The following is a 22286-nucleotide window of genomic DNA, read 5'->3' on the forward strand; positions in this document are numbered from 1 at the left end:
TATTTGTATTGCATAGATTATTCCAAAATGGAGTGTTAACGCTAGAATCTTAGTGCTCCTCATTCGACACTATCCAGTTTTGTATTATAGGATTGGTGATTAACAGTGCAATCCTATGCAGAAGTACTCCACTGGGTTTAGATTGTAGTAACGCTGCATAGGATTACACTGTAAGAATACTGTTGTTTGGTCAAAATTAGAAGATCCCCTGCCCGCCCCCCCCCCGGTCCCCCCAAATGTGCAGCAGGCTATGCTCAGCAGTCTGTACCTGTTTCCTGAAGGGGGCACCTTTTGTTACAAAATGTATTCAGTGAACAATTTTATGGTTTGTGTGCTTGCTATGTGGCTTTGCTGCACATGGTTACCACCTGAAGATTGCTTTTGTTATAAGAGATGAGTGTTAGGGGAAATCTGAATTTGGGATTCAGGGATCCCCCCCAAAATCCGGGATTCCTGAAATCTGAGAAAGATTCTCTGATCTGGTAGGCAAGATGAGAGAATCCTGGATTTATCTGGCCATTATTCCTTATGGGGAAAACTATCTGGGGGCTATCCAGGTATGGGGGGGGGCATTTTCCAAGCAAACTTCACTGAGTTTGCCAGGAATCTACCCCTTACTGTCCACTAAAGATCCACCCCACCCCCCAAGTTTCAGGAAGATTGGATTGCACGGTCCAATTCTGTGGGCTTCTGAAGAGAATGCCCTCAGGCACTCTCCGTTGTTTCTGGACAGGAATGTTCCAGGGTTGCTGGCAGGCAGAAACACACAGGGGCAAGGCTGCTACTGGCCAGAAGCACACTCTCAAGTACAACAGGAAGCCAAACTGAACCCCCCCCCCCACCAAAGTGCCTCCTGAACAATCTGCGCTCATTGTTTCCTGTTGCAGAAAAATTTCCAAGCTGGTTCTCAGGCAGAAACACCGAGGGGCAAGGCAACCACCAGCCAGAGGCACACTCCTTTATATTCACGTGACTGTCTAGCTACGTGTGCAATGAACATGCATCCAGAACAGCCTCTCATGGGTCAGGCCTTACAAAATACTGTCTAGTGCTATGAGCCAGTTCACATAGTCCCAATTCTGGTACCTCCAATACGTGAAGGGGCAGCAGATGCTTTTCGCAGCCCATTACCACCCCAGCATGGGTGAGGCAGGGCCTACACAGGTACATGAGTATGCTCCTAGGCCATATTTTTACAATTCCTCTATCTTGAGCAAAAAATAGATGGATTACAGGAACGGCCTACAGCCAGTGTGCTTCGGGTACGGGCAGGATCCCCACCTTGTGTGCTCGCCTTCGCATGTACAGTGTGAAGCAGAAAGATGTGCTGTTTTATCATGTTAATGATTACAAGATCGTTGCTAGTAAATATACAGTATGGAAAATGCTTTGTGTGTGTACTGTGTGTGAGTACATTCTATGCATTAATAGAAGTTACGCATTAATGTTTTGTACTGTAAATTCATTTGTTTTATCAGCACCATTTCACTTGGTTGAGAACTTGCCTGTATAGTACAAAGTGGATGTAAAGATGAAATGCTAATTGTTACCGTCTTAATACAACATATTCTTAGGATGCATGAATCATATTAAAGGCTCTCTGGAGCTCCATGGATAAGAAATATGGTTTATAATCTAAAAGTTCATTTAAACAAACCTGTTTGTTAATGTTGCTTTACTTCCCATTTTAAAACTGATGAAAAAGCAATCCAGAGCTTGTATTATATGCATTAGAGAAGATGCCAGCTATCCTTAATGTTCTGTTTTTGAGAAATCAAAAAGAGTCCAGTAGCACCTTTAAGACTAACCAATTTTATTGTAGCATAAGCTTTCGAGAATCAAGTTCTCTTCGTCAGATGCCTGATACAGAGACTGACGAAGAGAACTTGATTCTTGAAAGCTTATGCTACAATAAAATTGGTTAGTCTTAAAGGTGCTACTGGACTCTTTTTGATTTTGCTACCACAGACTAACACGGCTAACTCCTCTGTTTTTGAGAAGTTTTTTTTTTTGAAAATTTTTTTATTGAGTTAGAATCCATTATTTTTACTTTACATTCAATTTTCCCCAATTTTCCATTTCTAACCCCCTCCCTTTCCCCCCCTTTTTGTTGACTTCCAACAGCTTTCCAACCCTTTGTCCCTTTTCCCTTACCTCTATTAGATTCCTCTATCTAAAACAAATATATATTCTCCTTTATTCTAAGCAGTACATCCTTAACTATTGTTAATATTCTATACCCAAACTATGAGTCCTTGTTGTCTTGGATAAACAATTTATCCCATTTTCTATAATTCAAATATTTCTATAGATCATAAACCATGTAAATCATACATTCATTTAAATCAAACAATTTAACTTATGCTCTATATATTGCTCATTCTGTCTTCTTATAATAATTCTATATAACTCTCATCATATAGTCAATCAATTTGACTCATCTATATCTGCAGACATTCAGTTTGGTGCATTGTACAAATCTTACCAAAGAAAGAAAATATTATTGGTTAATCAGTCCTTATATTTAATCCTTATGGTTAGTTATTTTCTATCGATGTTCTGTTTATTAGCCTGTGTATATCTATATATATATCCATCTATTAATCTAACTGCTTATAGATTCACTTTTATCTCTTCTCCCCCCCGGTAAAGTCACCCTCCTCTACATTTTATTATACTTCAGTAGTTCTCAAACTGCCACAGTTTTCCTCCCACCTCCCATTTCTTCTCCAAATATTGTTTCAGCTTCTCCCAGTCTGTGTTAAACTGCCCTGAGTCCAGATTTCTCAGTTTTCTTGTCATCTTGTCCATTTCAGCCATGTACAGCAATTTGTAGATCCAATCTTCAATAGTTGGCACTTCTTGTACTTTCCATTTTTGCGCATACAAAAGTCTAGCTGCTGCCGTCATGTAAAATATCAACACCCTAAGATGGGCTGGAATTCCCTCCATTCCCAAATTTAGTAGCAGGAGTTCTGGGTTCTTATTAATTTGAAATTGTAAAATTTCACTCATTTCCCTTATTATTTCCCCCCAGTACTGCCTGGCTACCTCACACGACCACCACATATGATAGAGGGAGCCCTCATGCTTCCTACATTTCCAGCATTTATTAGAAATGTTCGAATTCCCTAGCGCAATCTTCTTTGGTGTCATGTACCAACGATAAATCATTTTGTAAATGTTCTCTTTGATGCTAGTACATGTCGTTGTCTTCATTGTAGTCTTCCACAAGTATTCCCATGCCTCCATTGTTATTTCTTTGTTGAAATTTATAGCCCATTTCACCATTTGTGTTTTAACTGTCTCATCCTCGGTATACCATTTCAACAGTACTTGGTATACCTTAGATATTCTTTTCTTATCTTCTTTAAGAAGGGTCTGCTCTAGTTCCGAATTCTCTATTCGTATACCTCCCTTTACAGAGTCCGAATTATATAAGTCTCTAATCTGTCTATACTGGAACCAGTCGTAATAAGGTGATAGTTCCTCTTGCGTCTTTATTCTGAGTTTAGATACTTCAGTTCTAGTTATTTCTTTGTAAGTTAAACATTGTTGTTCATTATCAACAGCTCTCGGGTCTATCACCTCATATGGAACTACCCACAAAGGAGTTCCTTCTTGTAAATAAATTCTGTACTTCTTCCAGATTGTATATAGACTTCTCCGTATAAAATGATGCAGGAACATCGAGTTGACCTTTACTTTATCGTGCCATAGGTATGCGTGCCATCCAAATATTTTTTTGTATCCCTCTAGGGCTAATAATTTCTTGTTCTTTAATGTCATCCACTCTTTCAGCCACACTAGGCAGATTGCATCATGGTAAAGTCTCAGATTGGGCAGTTGCATTCCGCCTCTTTCCTTTGCGTCTTGTAAAACTTTCATTTTCACACGAGGCTTCTTGCCTGCCCATACAAAATCTGATAGTTTCCTCTGCCATTTTTCGAATTGTTTAGAGTCTCTGATGATTGGTATTGTCTGTAGCAAAAACATTACTCTTGGTAACACATTCATCTTAACTGCTGCAATCCTACCCAACCATGACAGATTCAGCCTGTTCCATTTAATCAAGTCTCTCTCTATCTGAGTCCATAGTTTTTCATAATTGTTTTTAAATAAATCTATATTCTTTGCAGTTAGTTCGATTCCCAAATATTTCACCTTGCTTGTTACTTCACAGTCCGTTATTTCCGTTAACAATTGTTGTTTCTGCTTAGTCATGTTTTTACATAATATCTTTGACTTCTTTTTATTAATATAGAAACCTGCCAAGTCTCCGAACTCCTTGATCTTATCTATCACTTTTGGCATGTTCTCCAATGGGTCCTCTACGATTAACATTATATCATCCGCAAATGCTGACCTTGTATGAATAGTCCTTTATTTTTATTCCTCGAATTTCCTCGTCTTGTCGTATTTGTATCATCAGTATCTCCAATACTAAAATGAACAACAGTGGAGACAACGGGCAACCTTGTCTTGTTCCTTTACTTATAGTCAATTTCTTGGTCAGTTCATCGTTCACCACAATTGCTGCAGTCTGGTCTCTGTAGATTTCCTTAATTGCTCTGATGAATCTTTCTCCCAATTGTAGCTTTTCCATAGTGGCAAACATAAAATCCCAGTTTAAATTGTCAAACGCCTTTTCAGCGTCAACAAAGAAGAAACCAACCTCTTTGTCGCAACGCTTATCATAATATTCAATAGCATCAATTACTGTCCTTAAGTTGTCTCTTATTTGTCTATCTGGCAAAAAGCCTGCTTGTTCCTCCTCTATAACTTCCGAGAGCCACCCCTTCAGTCTCTCCGCCAATATCTTCGCAAAGATTTTATAGTCATTGTTAAGTAACGATATAGGTCTGTAATTTTTCACGTTAGTCAAGTCTTGGCCCTCTTTTGGGATCAATGATATGTTCGCTTCAGACCAGGTGTCTGGAATCCTTTGATCCCTTAAAACTCCATTGATCACCTCCTTTAGGAATGGTGCCAGCTCATTGGCCATTGTCTTATAAAATTTAGCCGTAAGTCCATCTGGCCCTGGCGCCTTTCCTAGATTTGCAGATTGTATTGCCTTACTTATTTCCTCATCCGTTACTTCACTGTTCAATTTATTTCTCCAAGCTTCCGAGATTTCTGGAAGTTTCATTTTCTCCAAATATGACGCTATTGATTCTTTATTTAATGTATTGTCGAAGGCTTTCACGGCCGGAGAACGATGGTTGTTGGGGGTTTTCCGGGCTGTATTGCCGTGGTCTTGGCATTGTAGTTCCTGACGTTTCGCCAGCAGCTGTGGCTGGCATCTTCAGAGGTGTAGCACCAAAAGACAGAGATCTCTCAGTGTCACAGTGTGGAAAAGATGTAGGTCATGTAGAAAAGAGGCATAATGAAAAGAGGCATAATGAAAACATTAGTGGATCGTGCAAGACGGATATGTGAGCCGCGCTTTCTCAATGAGGAAATTAATCATCTAAACCATGCACTTCAGGCAAATGGCTACTCCAGAAATGAAATCCGAAGAGCAATCAAACCCAGGATGAATCAAACAACCAAGGAAAAACAGTCACCTACAGGAAAAGTGTTTTTGCCATATATCAAAGGAATTACTGATCAGATGGGAAAGCTTATGGAAAAGCATAACCTTCAAGCAGTATTCAGACCCACCCGAAAAATACAACAGATGCTACGATCAGCAAAAGACAGCAGAGAGCCCCTCACCTCTGCAGGAGTATACCGTATACCCTGCAGCTGTGGACAAGTTTACATCGGGACCACAAAGCGTAGCATCCAGACAAGAATATAAGAACATGAAAGACACTGCAGACTTGGACAGCCTGAAAAATCAGCAGTGGCTGAACATAGCCTAACTCAAACAGGGCACAGTATCTTATTCCAGGACACCAAAATACTGGACAACACTTCCAACTACTTTGTCAGACTGCACAGGGAAGCCATTGAAATTCACAAGCATAAGCAAAACTTCAACAGGAAAGAAGAAACCTTAAGAATGAACCGAGCATGGTTGCCAGTTCTGAAAAACACCAGGCCAACAAAACACTCCACACCCGACAATAGCCCTGCAGAGAAGATTAGCACATCAAGCACCAATCCATATGCAAAAGAACCTCCTCAGGATACAGTGAAGCCTCCCGCCATTAGCATTCCACACCCTGGGAAACTCTTACAGAATGACTCAGCTCAACCCCACCCCTCCTGAGTAGATACAATGACCTACATCTTTTCCACACTGTGACACTGAGAGATCTCTGTCTTTTGGTGCTACACCTCTGAAGATGCCAGCCACAGCTGCTGGCGAAACGTCAGGAACTACAATGCCAAGACCACGGCAATACAACCCGGAAAACCCCCAACAACCATGATTCTTTATTTACTTCTTTCTTATTGTACAGCTTAGCGTAGAATTTATAAAAGGCTCTACTAATGGTAGTCTGTTCCAAATACGTTTTGTTATCTTCACAAATTTTATTTATTGTTTTCTTTTCCCTTCTCTTCTTCAGTTGCCATGCCAGGTACTTCCCAGGTTTATTTGCTCCCTCAAACGCTTTCTGATTCAGCCTTTTAAGGTTCCACTCCAGTTCTTTATTACTCATTGCTGTTAGCTGTTCTTGAAGTATTTTAATTTCCTGATATAATTTCTTTTTCCCTGGTCTCTTTTTTAGCTGTATTTCTTTGGCTTTTATTTTCTCCTCAATCTCTTGTCTCTTCTTCTCTTTCTTCTTTCTTGCTCTACCATTTAAGTCCATTAGTATGCCCCTTATAACCGCCTTATAAGCATCCCAAACTTTATCAGTTGGTACTTCTTTATTCACGTTGTATTGTATGAAAAACTTTGTCTCTCTTCTCAGTATTTCCATGTTCTCTTTCCTGTAGCAAGTCCTCATTTATTCTCCATGCTTTCCTTTTTCTCCTTTTCCCTAGTTTCCACATAATTGGGTTGTGATCTGAGCCTACCATCGGCATTATTTCTACCTCCTTTGTCCATAACGCCAAGTCTTTTGAGGCCCAGATCATGTCAATTCTTGATAATGTAGAGTGCCTTGCAGAATAAAAAGTAAACTGTCTGCTTTTGGGATATTCTCTTCTCCATACATCTTCAAGAGTCTCCTGTTGAATCAACTCAAAAAAGAGCTTTGGTAATAGTCCTCTTTTCTTTTGTGCCGTTATTGTCTTTTTATCTAATTCCAAGTCTGTCACTCCATTGAAGTCTCCAGCAAGAATTATCTGATCATATGAAAGATCGTCTAATTGCTTCCTCAAATCCTCAAAGAAGCTTTCTTTTGCACCATTGGGTGCATAAATTCCGACTACCAACACTCTCTTTAAGTTCCAAGTACATTCCACTGCTACAAATCTGGCTTCCACATCTTTCATTATGAATTTTGGTTGTAGCTCCTCTTTTACATACAACACCACTCCTCTTTTTTTCTTGCTTGAGGCCGCTACAAAGTCCTTGCCCAATTTTCCCAATTTTAAATATTTTACATCCTGTTTTCGAATATGAGTCTCTTGCAAACAAACAATATCACATTTTTGTTTTAATAGCCAGTGGAAGATATTTTTCCTCTTATTCGGTGAATTTAGTCCATTTACATTCCAAGATAATACTTTACACTCCATACTCATAATCTTGTTGGTAAGTCTTTTTCATTGTCCCTTATAAATCGCTCCATTTCCCGCTCAGATCTGATATGCTTTTTGGCCCCTCCAAATTCAAAGGACAAACCCTCTGGAAGCTCCCATCTGTACCTGATTTTCATGTCCTTCAACATCTGGATTAGCGCTTTATATTTTTTCCGATCTAGTAACACTGATCTGGGTAATTCCTTCATTATGATAATTGTCTTGCCATCGATCTCCAATGGATCTTGAAACTGTTTAGTCACAATCTTCTCTTTCATGTTTCGTGTTGTAAATTGTACAATCACGTCTCTTGGTACTTTTCTCTGGGTTGCAATTCTCGAGTTCACACGATATGCCACATCTAGGATAGCCACAACTTCCTCCTCCTCCTTCCCCAGGTATTCAGCTAACACCTCAGTCATCTGTTCTTGCGCTGTCTTTCCTTCCATTTCCGGCAGACCGCGAAATCTCAGCTGCTTCTCCATGTGTCTACTTTCCGCAACCGCCATCCTTCCCCTCATCAGTCTCATCTCTGTTTGTTGCGTGTCTGCTAAGTTCTCCATCGCTCCTTCTACTGTTTTAACTCTCTGCTGCGTCCCTTGTAATTCATTTTGTATTGTTTCCATACCTTTCTTCACTTCTGACAGCTCCGATTTTACTTCTGACAGCTCCGATTTTACTATCTGTTTAACCTCTTTAATCAGCTCCAATTTCATGTCTTTAAATTCCTTGATCACCTCTAAAAGTTTTTTGTCCAGGTTTTCTATTGCCGATTGCCACTCTTTTTTCGACATCGTGGGGCTTGCTTTAGCTCGCTCCCACGAGTCCGCTCTCTTCCTTAACTCCGTGGCGTTAAATTTAGTACCTTTTTTATTTCAAATGTCCCGGTCTTCTAGCATAAATTAATTTTTAAAGGGTCCAAAATGTCGGGCGTCTTTTCTCTATGGTCTCTCTATGATTTTGTAATCCAAAATGGCCTACTTCCTTTTCCGCTGAAGCCGCGACCCTTCCCCTCTCAAAGATGGCGATTCCCTTCTTCTGCCCTCCAGCAAGGGCCGCTTCTCTCCAGCCGCTCTATTGTTATTACGCACTTCCTGTCTCCCGTCTTCCCACAGCAGATCTCGCGATGGTGTCTTTTTCTCACAGCTCCAAAGCCACAGGTATTCAAAACAATAGTCCAATTTCTTTAATAACTTCTTTAAACTTAGTCTCTTTTCAAATACAACTCCTGCCGAATCTTCCCCTCCTTTTCACTAGTCTGTTGCAGTTTAAAAATCTACTTTTTTTCCTCTCTGTTTTTATCAATCTGTCCCGTATCGGAAGATAGTGATCTTTACCTTCCCTTCACTTTTCTCGGGTTGTAATCACTGTTTCGATTTTAAGTTCTCCTCTCCGCTTCTTCCCCCAATCGAAGCTTGGGTATGTAGGTCTTATGCCAGCCGAATTGGCCCCAAAACTGCCGCAGAGATTGTAGCCAACCCGTTGCAGGGTGGGACCTCAAGGATCGGGAGGGGACCCGTTGCGCAGAGCCCCCCCTCGTCCGAGATCTAACTCACCCTAGGGTCTTGAGCGTTCTTTGCCTGCTCTCCGCCTGAGAGCAGTCGGCCGCGGGCTATTTTCACCCCGCCGGCCGCTTAAAACGGCAGTCCGGTCAGCTCCGCAAATGGAGCTGCATTAGACCTCCATGAATCCCAAACCGGAAGTCTGTTTTTGAGAAGTTTTTGTTGACGTTTTAAAGTTTCAAATTCAGAACTGTGTAGCTTTTGCTTTGAGAGAAAAATGTTTACCAGATTTTGAAAACAGTCCTGTATCAATCTCTTCCCTCCTTTGTATCTCAGTGGACTGGATTAAAGTATAGAATAATGTAGTTGTACGATTCTCATGTTAACCAAAAGAAATCTATGTGACAAAGATGTTTGAAGATTCTTCATTCTCTATTGGGAGACACTGAATATTACGTATACTGGTTATGTAAAGGAAAAAAGGGAGACAGAAAGAAAGCAATAACAAATATGCCCAAATTAGGGAAAATGTAGATAATTTTTGAAACCTTCTTGTTATTTCTAAGATCAAGAGAATGTGAGCCTTTTTGAAAGATCAGGAAGTTAGTAAGATTCGACAGACGATTTGCCACCCTAAATTGGATATACCATGTAATCCAGAAAAAATATGCCCGGATTATTTCCAGTTTTGCAGAAAATGTGGGGCAGCGTGTGAGCTGAAAGTTGTGCCCAGCATTCTCCCGCTGAGGTGGAGGACATCTTGAGATGGATGATTCTCACCCTCTATTCAGGGAGGCAGGAACTGAAAACAACTTCCTGTCTTCCAGTGGACGTCACCCAGCTCCTCAGTTTTGTTCCTGCCTCAATAGGGAGAGCAGCTACGCAAGCATCTCTCTAAATATTGCCTACTTTCATTTTCACTTTTCTGATTATTCCTTATTTTTCCTCTATACATTTAAAACTTCTCTGAGTCTTTTTGCGGCCCTCCTGCCAGTGCAACAAGCTGCAGCTAGCCTTTCTGCTCCCCCCCCCCCACAATTCTTCTCCATTTAAAAAAAAAACTTTTTCTCTTCCTCTTCTCTGCGTTATCCTCTTTCTTCTGCCTACTAAGGGCAGCACCTTTTCCCAGTTTTTACAGCTGGCCTTTGTTCCTGCTTTTTTTCTTGCCGTGCCAGGAGCGGCCATTTTGGAAACCCTTCATCCTGAATGGCAGATTGCAGGGGCATGGAAGCTACAGCAGCTGATGGCTTTCTTTCAGAGGGGGAATTAGCAGCTTCTCTCACTGCCGTTCCCTCTGCAACCGGCCTGATGGAGATGCCTTCCAGCCCTACCTGCAAGGAGTCCAGAGCCTCCACCTCATCCTCTACTTGCAAGGAGTCCTGAGCCTTCACCTCAAGCCCTAAAACGTGCCAAAAAGCGGCACCATATGGGCAGGAGCAGTGCAACAGCCACCAAGAGTCCCTCCAGTGCCAAAGCCTCTAAGATCTGCGCAGCAGCCACTCATGGCCTAGCCGGCACACCTCTGGCCTCTACTAGCACTTCAGCCACTCAAGGCTTAGCTAGTGCTCCTCCAGGATCCAGCCAGAAAACAGGGGTAAGTGAGGTCAGACCCACTGCCCGCTTCAAGAGGCCCAGAACCTCCAAGGATAAGAATGGCCACTCAGAGGCATGACAGGCATCTCCTGACCAACGAACTGTGAGTAATGCATCTAACCTGGCTTCCCTGGCCTTGCCTAATGACATCATTAAAGTCCTGAGTCAGGAGGTAAGGGAGGAAATAGCTGGCTTCCAGCATAGGGTGAGCAAGGATGAAGGGTCAGTAACACAGTTATCCCCTGAGTCTTCCCTCATCAGGAGGGAACAGGGGGAGGCCACTACCATGGGAGAGCCTATTTATTATAATCAAAAAGAGTCCAGTAGCACCTTTAAGACTAACCAACTTTATTGTAGCATAAGCTTTCGAGAATCACAGTTCTCTTCGTCAGATGCATCAGTGGGTCTGACCTCACCCCCTCACTTAATGGAGTTCTTAAATACCCCACCAGACCATTTATCCTGTCTTCCCTTTGCCTGGGATCAGAAGAATGTTTGAAAACACAAGACACTATTTGACATCTTTGCAAAATAAGGGCCATAGAACGTGTCCCAAAGGCAGAGCAAGAGACTGAAGTGTATTCCATCTTCTTCACTGCCCTCAAGTGAAACAGAGACTTGGAGGGCGATCCTGGATCTGAAGTACCTCAACAGGTTCATGAGACTGAGGCACTTCAGGATGAAGTCTCTTTGATCCATAATGGAAGCACTGTTGCCAGGAGAGGACCTCACGTCCCTGGACCTTCAGGAGGCCTATGTTCACATATTCATTCATCGTCTCACAGGAAGTTTCTGCGGTTCTGTGTGCAAGGTGATCATCTTCAGTTCTGGGCCCTCCCCTTTGGTTTGTTCATGGCCCCAAGGGTGTTCTCAACAATCCTGATCCACCCGATTTCCAAGCTACGAGAACCAGGTATCCATATACACCCTTACCTGGACGATCTCCTTATCCATTCCAGCTCTTGGCTGCAAGCTCAAAGGGATCTACAAACAACCATCAATTATCTGCAGCAGTTCAGCTTTCAGCTCAATCTTCAAAAGAGCTCCCTCAGCCCCTCTGAGAGACTCAAGCACCTTGGGGTCAGGGCTCATTTGGAGGCAGAACACACAGGAACGGCGTCTCGGTAGTTCTGAAAAGAGGTCACGTGGGTTTTGGCCCCACCCACGTGATTCCTTTTCCTCCGAGTGCAAGCCGAGTGGTGCTGGGCTCCAAAGGAACGTAAGCTGCTTGGATTCATTCTGCTCTGTCGCTTTACTTTCATTTGTGACTCGTGGGGGGCAGGGAGAAAGAGAGAGAAAATGAGTGAATGAGTCCAAGCCGAGTGGTGCTGAGCTCCAAAGGAACTTAAACAGCTTGGATTCATTCTGCTCTGCTGCTTTACTTACATTTGTGACTCATGAGAGAGCGGGGGGGAGAGAGAGAATGAGTGCTTTATTTTCATTCTGCTCTGCTGCTTCTACTTCTGCTTTACTTTCATTTGTGACGGCGGGGTGGGGAGAGAGAGAAAATGAGTGAACGAGTGCAAGCTGAGTGGTGCTGGGCTCCAAAGGAACATAAGCTGCTTGGAATTCATGCTGCTTTATTTTCATTTGTGACTTGTGAGAGAGAGTGAGTGAGTGGGTGCAAGCAGGGCTGGCTCTCCAGAGGAGGGTAAGCTGCTTTGAGTTCCTTCTGCTTTAAGGAAATACCTGGAGATTTTTGCGGAAAGGGGCCTGAGGGGTGGATGTTGCCTTCTGACACACTTCCAGTGATTTCAGGGAGTGTGGCATATGCTAATGAGATATGCTAATGAGTTCCTGCAGTTCTTTTTCTAGGAAATGACCCCTGCTTGGGGTAATCATAGACACCAAATGTCAATGTGTATTCATGACCAAGGTTGAGCCAGCAAAGATCAAAGAAAGGGCCTTGGCTGTAATCAAGTCCAGATTTTCCTCCCTGATGACCCTGGCCAAGCCTATGGGGCTTCTCATCTCCAGCCTGGACATCATTTAATGGGCCTTGGTACATTCAAGAAATTTACAGCAACTGCTTTGTCCATTCCAGTCTTACTTTATGACCAAGACGGACTTAAGAATCCAGGTACCACCCTTGGTGAAGACCAGCTTAAAGAGGTGGACCCAGATGCCAAATCTAGTACAAGGAAAACATTTCATCGTTGCCACACCTACGCAGTTGTCAACAGATTCCAGCCTTGTAGGCTGGGGAGCCGTTTTATAAAGATCGCCAGCCCAAGGCCTATGGTCAAAAACAGAAAAAGCTTCCCGTCAACATGCTCGAACTCAGGGCTGTTTATCATGCCCTCATTCACTTTTGCCCTCAACTGGCTGGCCACCACGTACTCATCAAAACGGACGTGTTGGCCAAGGCATACATCAACCACCAGGGGGAGTCCCGATCAACTGTGCTTTACAGAGAAGCCTTGCGGATCCTATCATGGTCAGAAATTCATCTTGCCTCCATCAGGGCCAAACACATCAAGGGTACCTCAAATGTACAGGCAGACTGGCTAAGCAGACAGCTCATCCAAGAGGGAGAATGGCCGCTGAAGCCAGATCTCTTCCTCCTCATCGCCAGACACCTCGGCTTCCTCCATGTGGACTTGTTTCCCTCTCTGATGAACTGCTAGGGAGATTTTTTCATGGAAGTAATGGATGCTCTGACTTCTCAGTGGCCTCATACCCTGCTGTACGCCTTTCCTCCCACTCCAGTTATCCCGAAATTTCTGAGAAAGATCAGCGAGCAGAGAGCAGACATCATAGCCATGGCCCCATACTGGCCCAGGCACCCCTGGTTCTTGACTCTTCTTCAGTGGTTGATACTTACACCATTGAAACTCCCAGTCTCCCCAGACATGCTCCGTCAGGGACCAGTGTGGCACCCACACCTGGAATGGCTCCACTTGGCCACATGAAGGTTGAACAGAAGCACTTCACACAACTGGGATATTCACAGCAGGTGATCAATACCCTGCTAGCGTCTAGACGATCATCCACCATCAGGATTTATAACACCACATGGAAGGCCTTTGTTTGGTGGTTCCGAAGAAAAGGCGTAAACGCGGCTGAACCCAAACTGGAATCTGTGCTCCTCTTTCTCCAGGATGGTCACTTCCAGTGAGCTTCGGGCATTCACCCTGCTACGCCAGACAGCTGCCCTGGCAATGGTACTACCATCTTACCAAGGTTTCAGCATCTCCAAACACCCTCATGTGTCCAGATTTCTTAAGGGAGCAACAGTCATGGATCCCCCGCAGACTCACAGGATTCCAACCTGGAGATTACATACTGTCCTGTCTGCACTTACCAGCCCTCCTTTCGAGCCCATTAATGAGATCCCACTCAAGTGGCTGCAGATGAGGACCCTATTCCTTACTACAGTCACATCAGCGAGAAGAATTTCAGAATTGGGAGCCCTGTCAGTTAGCCCCAACCTCTGTACCTTCCACAAGGATAAGGTGGTCTTGAGGTTGGATCCTACATTCATACCCAAGGTAAACACCGCCTTTCATCGGCGCCAAGAAATATTCTTACCCACTTTCTACTCCTCTCCCTCCCACCTCAAGGAAAAGACATGGTACACCCTGGATGTTAGACATGCCTTAAAAGCCTTTATATCCAGAACTGAGAAAATCAGGAGGACGCCCTATATGTTTATATCTCTGACATCAAAAAACAGCGGAAAGAAGTCATCCAGAACATCTATCAGTCAGACTTTCAGAGCATACATCGCAGAAGCATACAAGTCACAGGGACTCAAGGTCCCCAAGGGGATCACGACACACTCAGTTCGCAGCGCTGCAACTAATGCAGCATTTTCGAAGGATGCCATGGTTGAGGAGGCCTGCAGAACAGCTAATCGGTCTACCATTGCCACCTTCGTTAAACATTACAGACTAAATAGCTACGATTCTGCAGATGCAGCATTTGGAAGATGAGTCCTCCAACACGTACTACAGCCAGAGGACGATGACCCACCCTAATTATAGGACACTGCTATGGGAGGTCCCATCTCAAGATGTCCTCCACCTCAGAGGGAGAACGAACCATTGGTTATTCACCGTGAAGGGTCCTTCTCCTCTGAGGACAGGAGGACATCTTGCCCCTTCCTGTTTCATCATCGTCATCCTAAAATCTTTTCATATGCTTACTTACTGCACTTCTTAAACAACCTCATTGTTCTTCCTGTTATTCCAAGTTTGAGCTGTTCTTACTAACCTGTTAATGTTCTTCCATTTTTTGGAGTTCCTAAATAGTTGTTATAGTATAGCTTTCTACTGCTCTTGGAGTTTCTAAGCTGAGGAACTGGGTGACACCCACTGGAAGACAAGAAGTTCAGTTTTTAGTTCCTGCCTCCCTGAACAGAGGGTGGGAATCACCCATCTCAGGATGTCCTCCTGTCCTCAGAGGAGAAGGACCCTTCACGGCGAGTCACCAGTGGTCCCTTCTCTGTGAGGTTGTAAGAAATTATGAGACGACTTCTTGGTTTTCACCCAAATTTATTGCTGCCCTTAAAAGGTTGCTGTTCTAAGTGATTACTTGAGTTGTTCACTCATATGGGTGGGGGGTTGGACTAGAAGGTCTGTATGACCCCTTCCAACTCTGTGATTCTGTGAACCCTGAATTTTATTAAGAATACTATAATGAGTGACATCGGTTCAGAGAAACGGTTAAGAGAGATACATTGGTAAAAAGGATCGGGTATGTTGTCTGTACTGCTGTTTCTGGCTGTTGCTGCAAGTATGCTCCTATTGGGTAGTTTTTCTCCATCATTTAATATGTCAGTTCAATTTGCTTTTGTTTTGTTTTAGCACTGTTTCAGCTCTGTATTGGATTTCTGCTATTTTTTAAATTTCTGTTGTACTGTTTATAGCATGTCCCAACTATAGATCAAATCAGCCTATATTGTGTAATCTGCCTTGAGTCTCAGTGAGAAAGGCAGACTATAGATAGCAGAAATAACATTTAAAATCAGAAAAGCTGTCAATGTATCTGTGCCTGCCAGTTGCACAACTGAACAAGATAACATCAGGACATGAATTCTTTGTCTTTGAAAAAGTACTTGGTTTGAATTGCTATTCCAGAACAATCTATTCTTAGATTGTTGGGAAATCTAATTCTAGTAAAATTCTACGTATAGCCATTAATTCATTTTTGAATATGCTACACTTTTCTTTGATGCTTTGGAGCAAGCCAGCTGCATTTTGCTTAGGTAATTAAGAGAGTTGTCTGTCCCCGCTACCTTTTTTCTTTCCTCAACCCTTTTAAAGCGCTACGTGGATGGTGGAATAAGTGACAACTTACCGCAGTATGATACAAAGAATACCATCACAATTTCACCTTTTTCTGGAGAGTGTGATATTTGTCCTAAGGGCAACTCTGCAAACTTCCACGAAATGAATCTGACTAATACCAGCATTCAGCTCACTCTAGGAAACATGTATCGCTTGACTCAAGCACTTTTCCCTCCAGAACCCCAGGTATTGTATGTTCATCCCTTCGTTTATCTCTCAGCTGAGCTCTCTTTATATCCTGTTATTATTCATGTGTAATATTCGATCATGGAATGATCCACACACATCAAAAATAGTGCTATACATATTTTGATTTAGCTAGCTTAGAAGATCTCGCATGCTTGTGTACATGTGCAAGATTCACTGGGAGCAATTTCAGTCAGGAAACAATAAAGAATGAGGCCTGTGTCCAAGATACTGGGATTGGATGATAGACTGTTTTATTGCAGTTAACCTTCCAGAAAAGAATATGCACGGATGCTTTGTTTTAGTTGCTGCAAATGCATTTTCAGTTATATTAAAGTACTTACTGACCTTTTTAATAATATTGGAACTTCTTACCTATCTTGCTTTACTACTAAAGTATGACACTTGGGTGCTTAGGAAAATATTTTTTTTGCTTTTAACTATTTTGCACACATGTCTAAAAGACTGCCCAGCTGCAAACAGACACCAGCTTGTAAGTTATGTTAAAGGTGTCATCGTGCAAAAGCTGTGTTCATACATGCAAGAGCTGTGTGTATATACTTAAATATATAACTTCGGAGAAGGTAGATATACTGATTCTCGCTCTTTCGTGTCCCTTCTCTGTACCCTACTCATGTGTCTTCTCTCCTTAGCCCCCAAATTGAAGTAAAAAACCCTCAAAATGGAGCTTTCTGTGGTCTCCATATGCATCTGGGATGCATCACAGATTGATACGTTTGCAAATAGTGTCTGAAGACTTATGAGACTTTGTGAACCATTTTAAGTTGCCATAGCAACCTAAGGATAGCAGCTAAGGATAGTGATGAAGGGGAATGGAAGGAGGAGGTGGGGGACAGCAGGATGAAAGGGGTGTGTGAGAAAAAGCACAATGCTAATACCCTAATTCTGTATTGGCTTCATCCTGATCCCCCAAAGAACCAAGCAGAACATTGTGATTACTATGAGAATATTGGCAAAAACAGCTTTTCAGTGGCAAGTCGTGTCTCCTGCTGACATGTCTACAAGATCTCATTCTGTGGAGTCAGTCTCTGGGCTCCGTGCGTCCTGTGGACTTTCTCTAGAAGGGCTCATATGCTAAGTTTGCATATGGAATTGACTTTTGTTTTAACAGACAATAACAGTGTATAGGTTTGTGCTTTTAGAACTTAAAAGTCTTTGTATGACCTTTCAAATTTGGTTCATTGTCGGTCTGCGCCGAATGGCGAGTTTTATAGCTTTAAAGTCTACTAAGGGATGCCTGTCTCCGCAGGATGCATGCGCAGGCATTTCCCACCTAAGATGCTCCATGGAGATGGCGCCTCTACCCTCAGTTCCTCTTTTGCCACCAGTCGAAGTTCTTACAGCGTGCATTGCAGCATTTTTCATGAACAGTCAATCTTTTCTTCACGGAGTTTTGGAAAACCCTGCAAAAATAGCAGATAAAGCATTGTTTAAATGGTGCACAAAATGCGCCACTAAAATGACCCAGACGGACAGGCACGATCTTTGTTTTGTTTGCCTGGGTGAAGGCCACAATGTTCAAGCCTGTAAATCTTGTCAGAAGTTCAACTCTAAGGCATGGGCAGGAACGGCTACCATACTTAAGGCCCTATTATGGGAGCGGGCTCTTTCCATATCCAGCAGCTCTGGCACGAAAACGGCAAAATCTTCTGCCTTGTTGGAGTTGGCCACACATTCAGATCTGAACTCCTCGGAACCATCGACTTTGGGCATATGTGCTCTTTTGGATCTAACTGTTCCATCATTGCGGAACCAGAAGAGCTACTCAACTTCAAAGGTGAGACCATTGAGCCTTTCAGATCCGACCACATCTGCTTGGATCTGACACCCGACTCCAGAGACTAGAAGCTTGCCAAAGTGTCCTCAGAGTCGACATTCACACCTGACTTTACCTTCACCTAGCCTGTTGGAATCGGCTTGACTTAAACCAGCACATCACCAATCACTGTCTTAAGGACAGTTCTGGCATGGAGCCACTGACCATCTTGGTTCCACCTCCTAAGCCTGCTAGCTAGAGGGGTGCAAGTGCCTAGGACCTGAGCGAACTACCCAAAAAGAAGGAATGCTCTAAGTCCCGATGTGGCCTTAAGAAAACTGAAAAGACCAAACAGATCTTGGACATTGACGCAGAACCTGAGGTGCAGATCGTAGAACCACCTAGAACCCCATCAATGCACTCCAGATCTCAATTGAGGTACTCTTTGGAGGAAGAGGGCGAACTCCTTGGGGCTTTGCCTGACCGGTTCACTTGGGAACGGTAGAGAGACCACTCCCATCCTTGCTGCTCCCACAAATGTGCCCCGTGATTCCACCAGGACAATCCATCCACCTATGGCATTGACCTGGGGGAGCCGTATAGAACTAAATTGGCTTCATCAGTTGTTGGAGTTTCTAGTGTCCCAAAGAAGTGCAAGAATCCATACTACAATTTGGTGTAGTGGTTAAGAGTGCGGGACTCTAATCTGGAGAACTGGGTTTGATTCCTCACTCCTCCACTTGAAGCCAGCTGGGTGACCTTCTCTAGTTTATCTCTGTAACATTGATCATTCCTGTAATTCTTTTGCTGGTCTAGGACCGTAATAGTAAATTTGATTTGATTTGGATTTGGGTCAGTCACAGCTTCTAGCTCTCTCAGCCTCACCCACTTCATCCTCACTGTTGTGAGGATAATAATGGCATAGTTTGTAAACCACTCTGAGTGGGTGTTAAGTCATCTTGAAGGGCGGTATATAAATCGAATGTTGTTGTTGTTGCTGTTACATGCCAAAATCATCTATGGCATTCCAGTTGCCGGAGTTGGACCTGGAACCATTCCAGGAGGATAGGAGCCCGAGTGTGCTGTCCTACCCATCGCCGGATGAGGGGTTGATACCTGACAGGTCAGTTTCACCTACTGATAATTTTTGCCTCTACTCAGAACAGATGCTCAGGATGGCGAAATCACTGGACATTGATGTTCCTGCAATCGAGTTGAAGCCAAAGGACAAGATCCTTCAAAATTTATATTTAGGGAATCCCGCAAACATCGCATTCTCTATTGTTGAGGGCTTCGTGGAGATGACTTCACTATTTGAGAAACCAGCCTCCCTGTCTGCAACATCTAAGAAGGTGGAAGGTTTATACAAAACCAAAGAGGACGTTTGCCCCCTTCTTGTTCAACCATCCTCCACCGTCTTCCCTCGTCACAGAGGAACTACAATATAAGCATAGTCAGGGGCCACATTCTACCCTTGTGGATAAAGAAAGTAAGAAGTTAGATGGTCCGGGGAGGAAAATCTATACATCTGCAGCCCTGAATGTGAAGATCACAAATTATCGATCATGGGGGCCTATCAGATTTTCTTATGGAACAGGATGGCATCATTCAACGACAAGCTACCTGAGGACCAACATTCACTGGCCAAAGTCATTCAGGAGGAAGCAATCAAGCTTTCCAAGCAGCAAATAAACACGGGAAGAAATGTGGTCAATTCCTCCACAAGATCACTGGCATCTGCTGTAGTCTTACACAGACATGTGTGGGTACATTCAGCAACATTACCTGTAGAGACAAGAAACAAGGTTGAAGACCTACCATTTGAAGGCCAAACTCTCTTTTCTCTCAAAACAGACGAGTATTTATTGCAGAAGGAGGAGGACAGGCAGACCGCGAGGTCCTATGGAGTCTTTCCTCCTAAACAATCCACCCAATACAGAGAGAGTCACGGAAGAACATAGCAAACAACAAGAGCAAACTGTGACCTACTTACTATACCGATTTAAAAATACAGTATAACAAAATAGACAAGAATATCTTTTATATCATTGAATCAGTGTCAGTTCAAAAAAACTCTTAAATGGTTATATTGCTGGCAACAATCAATATGTAGAAGGTACAGTACATGAAGCAGCTAGCAGCATCATACAATTAATAGAATTCAAAGTGCAAGAGTGCTTATGGATTCCTTGTCTTAAAGTGCAAAGGCTAGCTTCAAAGAACTACACCTCCTTAAACCACAGAGTACAAACCATGAATTCATAGGTAACAAACCATAGTACAGAAGTATAATCCAGATTCCAATAACAGCAAAAAGCTTTTCATAAATACAGTCAACAATTCATACATAGAAAACTCTAAATGAATAAATAGTAACTGCAACGGGTTTGCTAGCAAGGAATCCTTTCTGATATCCCCTTCCTCCTGGCAGTTACCAAGAGTGATGAATCAAAGGTAAGTTACATGTCAATTTCCATGCCCTTTCCTATCTCTTTTTGTCTCTAGCTTTCATTTTCTCTCTCTGTATCTATATCGCTTTCTATCTCTATTGCTGTTTATTTAGTTATTTCTATCTTGTTCTGTCCGAACCTCTATCTATTTGTAGTGTTCACAGTCTACCTGTGGCATGAGTTTTGGGTCCCCATATATTGATATAATCATCACATCTGATGCGTCCACATCAGGTTGGGGGGCTTGTTGTGGAGATTGCCATAACTTGTGTGTGAGCCTGAGTGAGGAAGAAGAGTTGCATATTAGTATGCTTGAGCTACGAGCGGTACGTCATGCTCTCATCTCATTTTCAGATACTGTGGCAGGAAAGAGCATCCAGATAACTTACCGACAACTTGATAGCAGTGTTCTATCTGAACAAGCAAGATGGGATGACGTCCAGGATATTAGGCTTAGTAGCAATAGAGACTTGGTTATGGGCCAAAGAGTGAGACTATCACCTTACAGGCAATGGGGCTTCCCAGATGTGGATCTTTTTGCCACAGGGGAGAATCTGTGTTTAGCTCAAGAGGAGGTCTAGATCCCGAGTCCATAGGGGATGCGTTTCAAATAAAATGGTCGTGGAGCATTTTCTATGCCTTCTTACCTATTCCCCTTATACTGAAGGTGGTCACCAAAATACAGACAGACAGAACCAGCTTCATAGTGGTAGCCCCTTTTTGACCACAACAGCCATGGTTCCACCAACTGGTCCAGCTCTCAAATAATACATTTCGACACCTACCATTGGTTCTAGATCTTCTCAGCCACAGGGGAGTCCAGCACCATGACATAAACAGACTCAGGCTCACAGACTGGTTGATTCTCCAATAGGACATCTCACTGATGGGGTGGTGGAGGTTATATTAAACACTAAAAAAACCACCACTAGAAAAGCTTACGCCTATAAATGGGAGAGATTTAATGAGTGGGCCAGATCCAGAGGGATTAACCCATATGAATGTTCATTAACATATAAATTAGAATTTTTACTGCAATTGAAAAGGAGTGGCCTTTCCAACTCATCCTTCAAAGTTTATTTGGTGGCTATATCATCTTTTCTTGCTCCTAAAAACAAGAAAACCATATTTTCTCATTATACAGCCAAACTCTTCCTTAAGGGACTGAAGAACATGTTCCCTACAGTAACTAAGATTGTACCACAGTGGTTCCTCCACCTAGTCCTGGCTAAGTTGATGTCTCCACCATTTGAACCATTGGCTACATGTCACTTGAAGTATCTAGCCATGAAGATAACCTTTTTAGTGGCAGTCACCTCTGCCAGAAGGGTAAACGAGATGGCAGCCCTTTGCATTAATACACCTTTCATGAAAATTCACAAGGAAAAGGTAGTACTAAGACCCAGTGTAGAATTTTTACCTAAAGTGGTTACAAAATTCCATACATCCTAGGAACTAATACTACCTGTATACTTTCCCTCACAGGCTTCAGAGGCAAAGAGAAAACTACATTCCCTAGACATATGTAGGGCACTTTTGTTGTATCTAGATCTCACAGCATCGTTCCGGGTAGATGACTAGCTGTTCATATGCTATGCAGGACCTAAAAAAGGAAAAAGAGCCACGACACAGACAATCGCTAGATGGGTAATCCAGGCAATAAGAATTTTTTATAAAAATGCTGACTTGTCGTTTAGAAATCCACACCCGCTCCACCAGGTCGCGGGCTTCCTTGGCTGCACTTCTGAAAGGAGTCCGACTGCAGGAGATCTGCAGAGCAGACACGTGGGCATCGCCAGATCCTTTCATCAGGCAGTATGCATTGGACGTAGCCAACAGGAGAGAA

The 22286-nt window shown here is 43.0% G+C and overlaps 1 protein-coding gene across 1 annotated transcript in view; it reads left to right on the top strand.

The window, feature by feature from the left end:
• The window catches only part of LOC129344269 (1-acylglycerol-3-phosphate O-acyltransferase Pnpla3-like), a 58826-nt gene that overhangs the window by 16703 nt on the left and 19837 nt on the right, over nt 1-22286 (top strand). Inside the window, exon 4 of the mRNA XM_055000835.1 lies at nt 16004-16213. Within this exon, the coding sequence (XP_054856810.1) occupies nt 16004-16213 (210 nt within the window). The remainder of the gene's footprint in view (nt 1-16003; nt 16214-22286) is intronic.

The sequence above is a fragment of the Eublepharis macularius genome, chromosome 16 (genome assembly GCF_028583425.1).
Source record: "Eublepharis macularius isolate TG4126 chromosome 16, MPM_Emac_v1.0, whole genome shotgun sequence".
In the NCBI taxonomy this organism is placed as follows: Eukaryota; Metazoa; Chordata; class Lepidosauria; order Squamata; family Eublepharidae; genus Eublepharis; species Eublepharis macularius.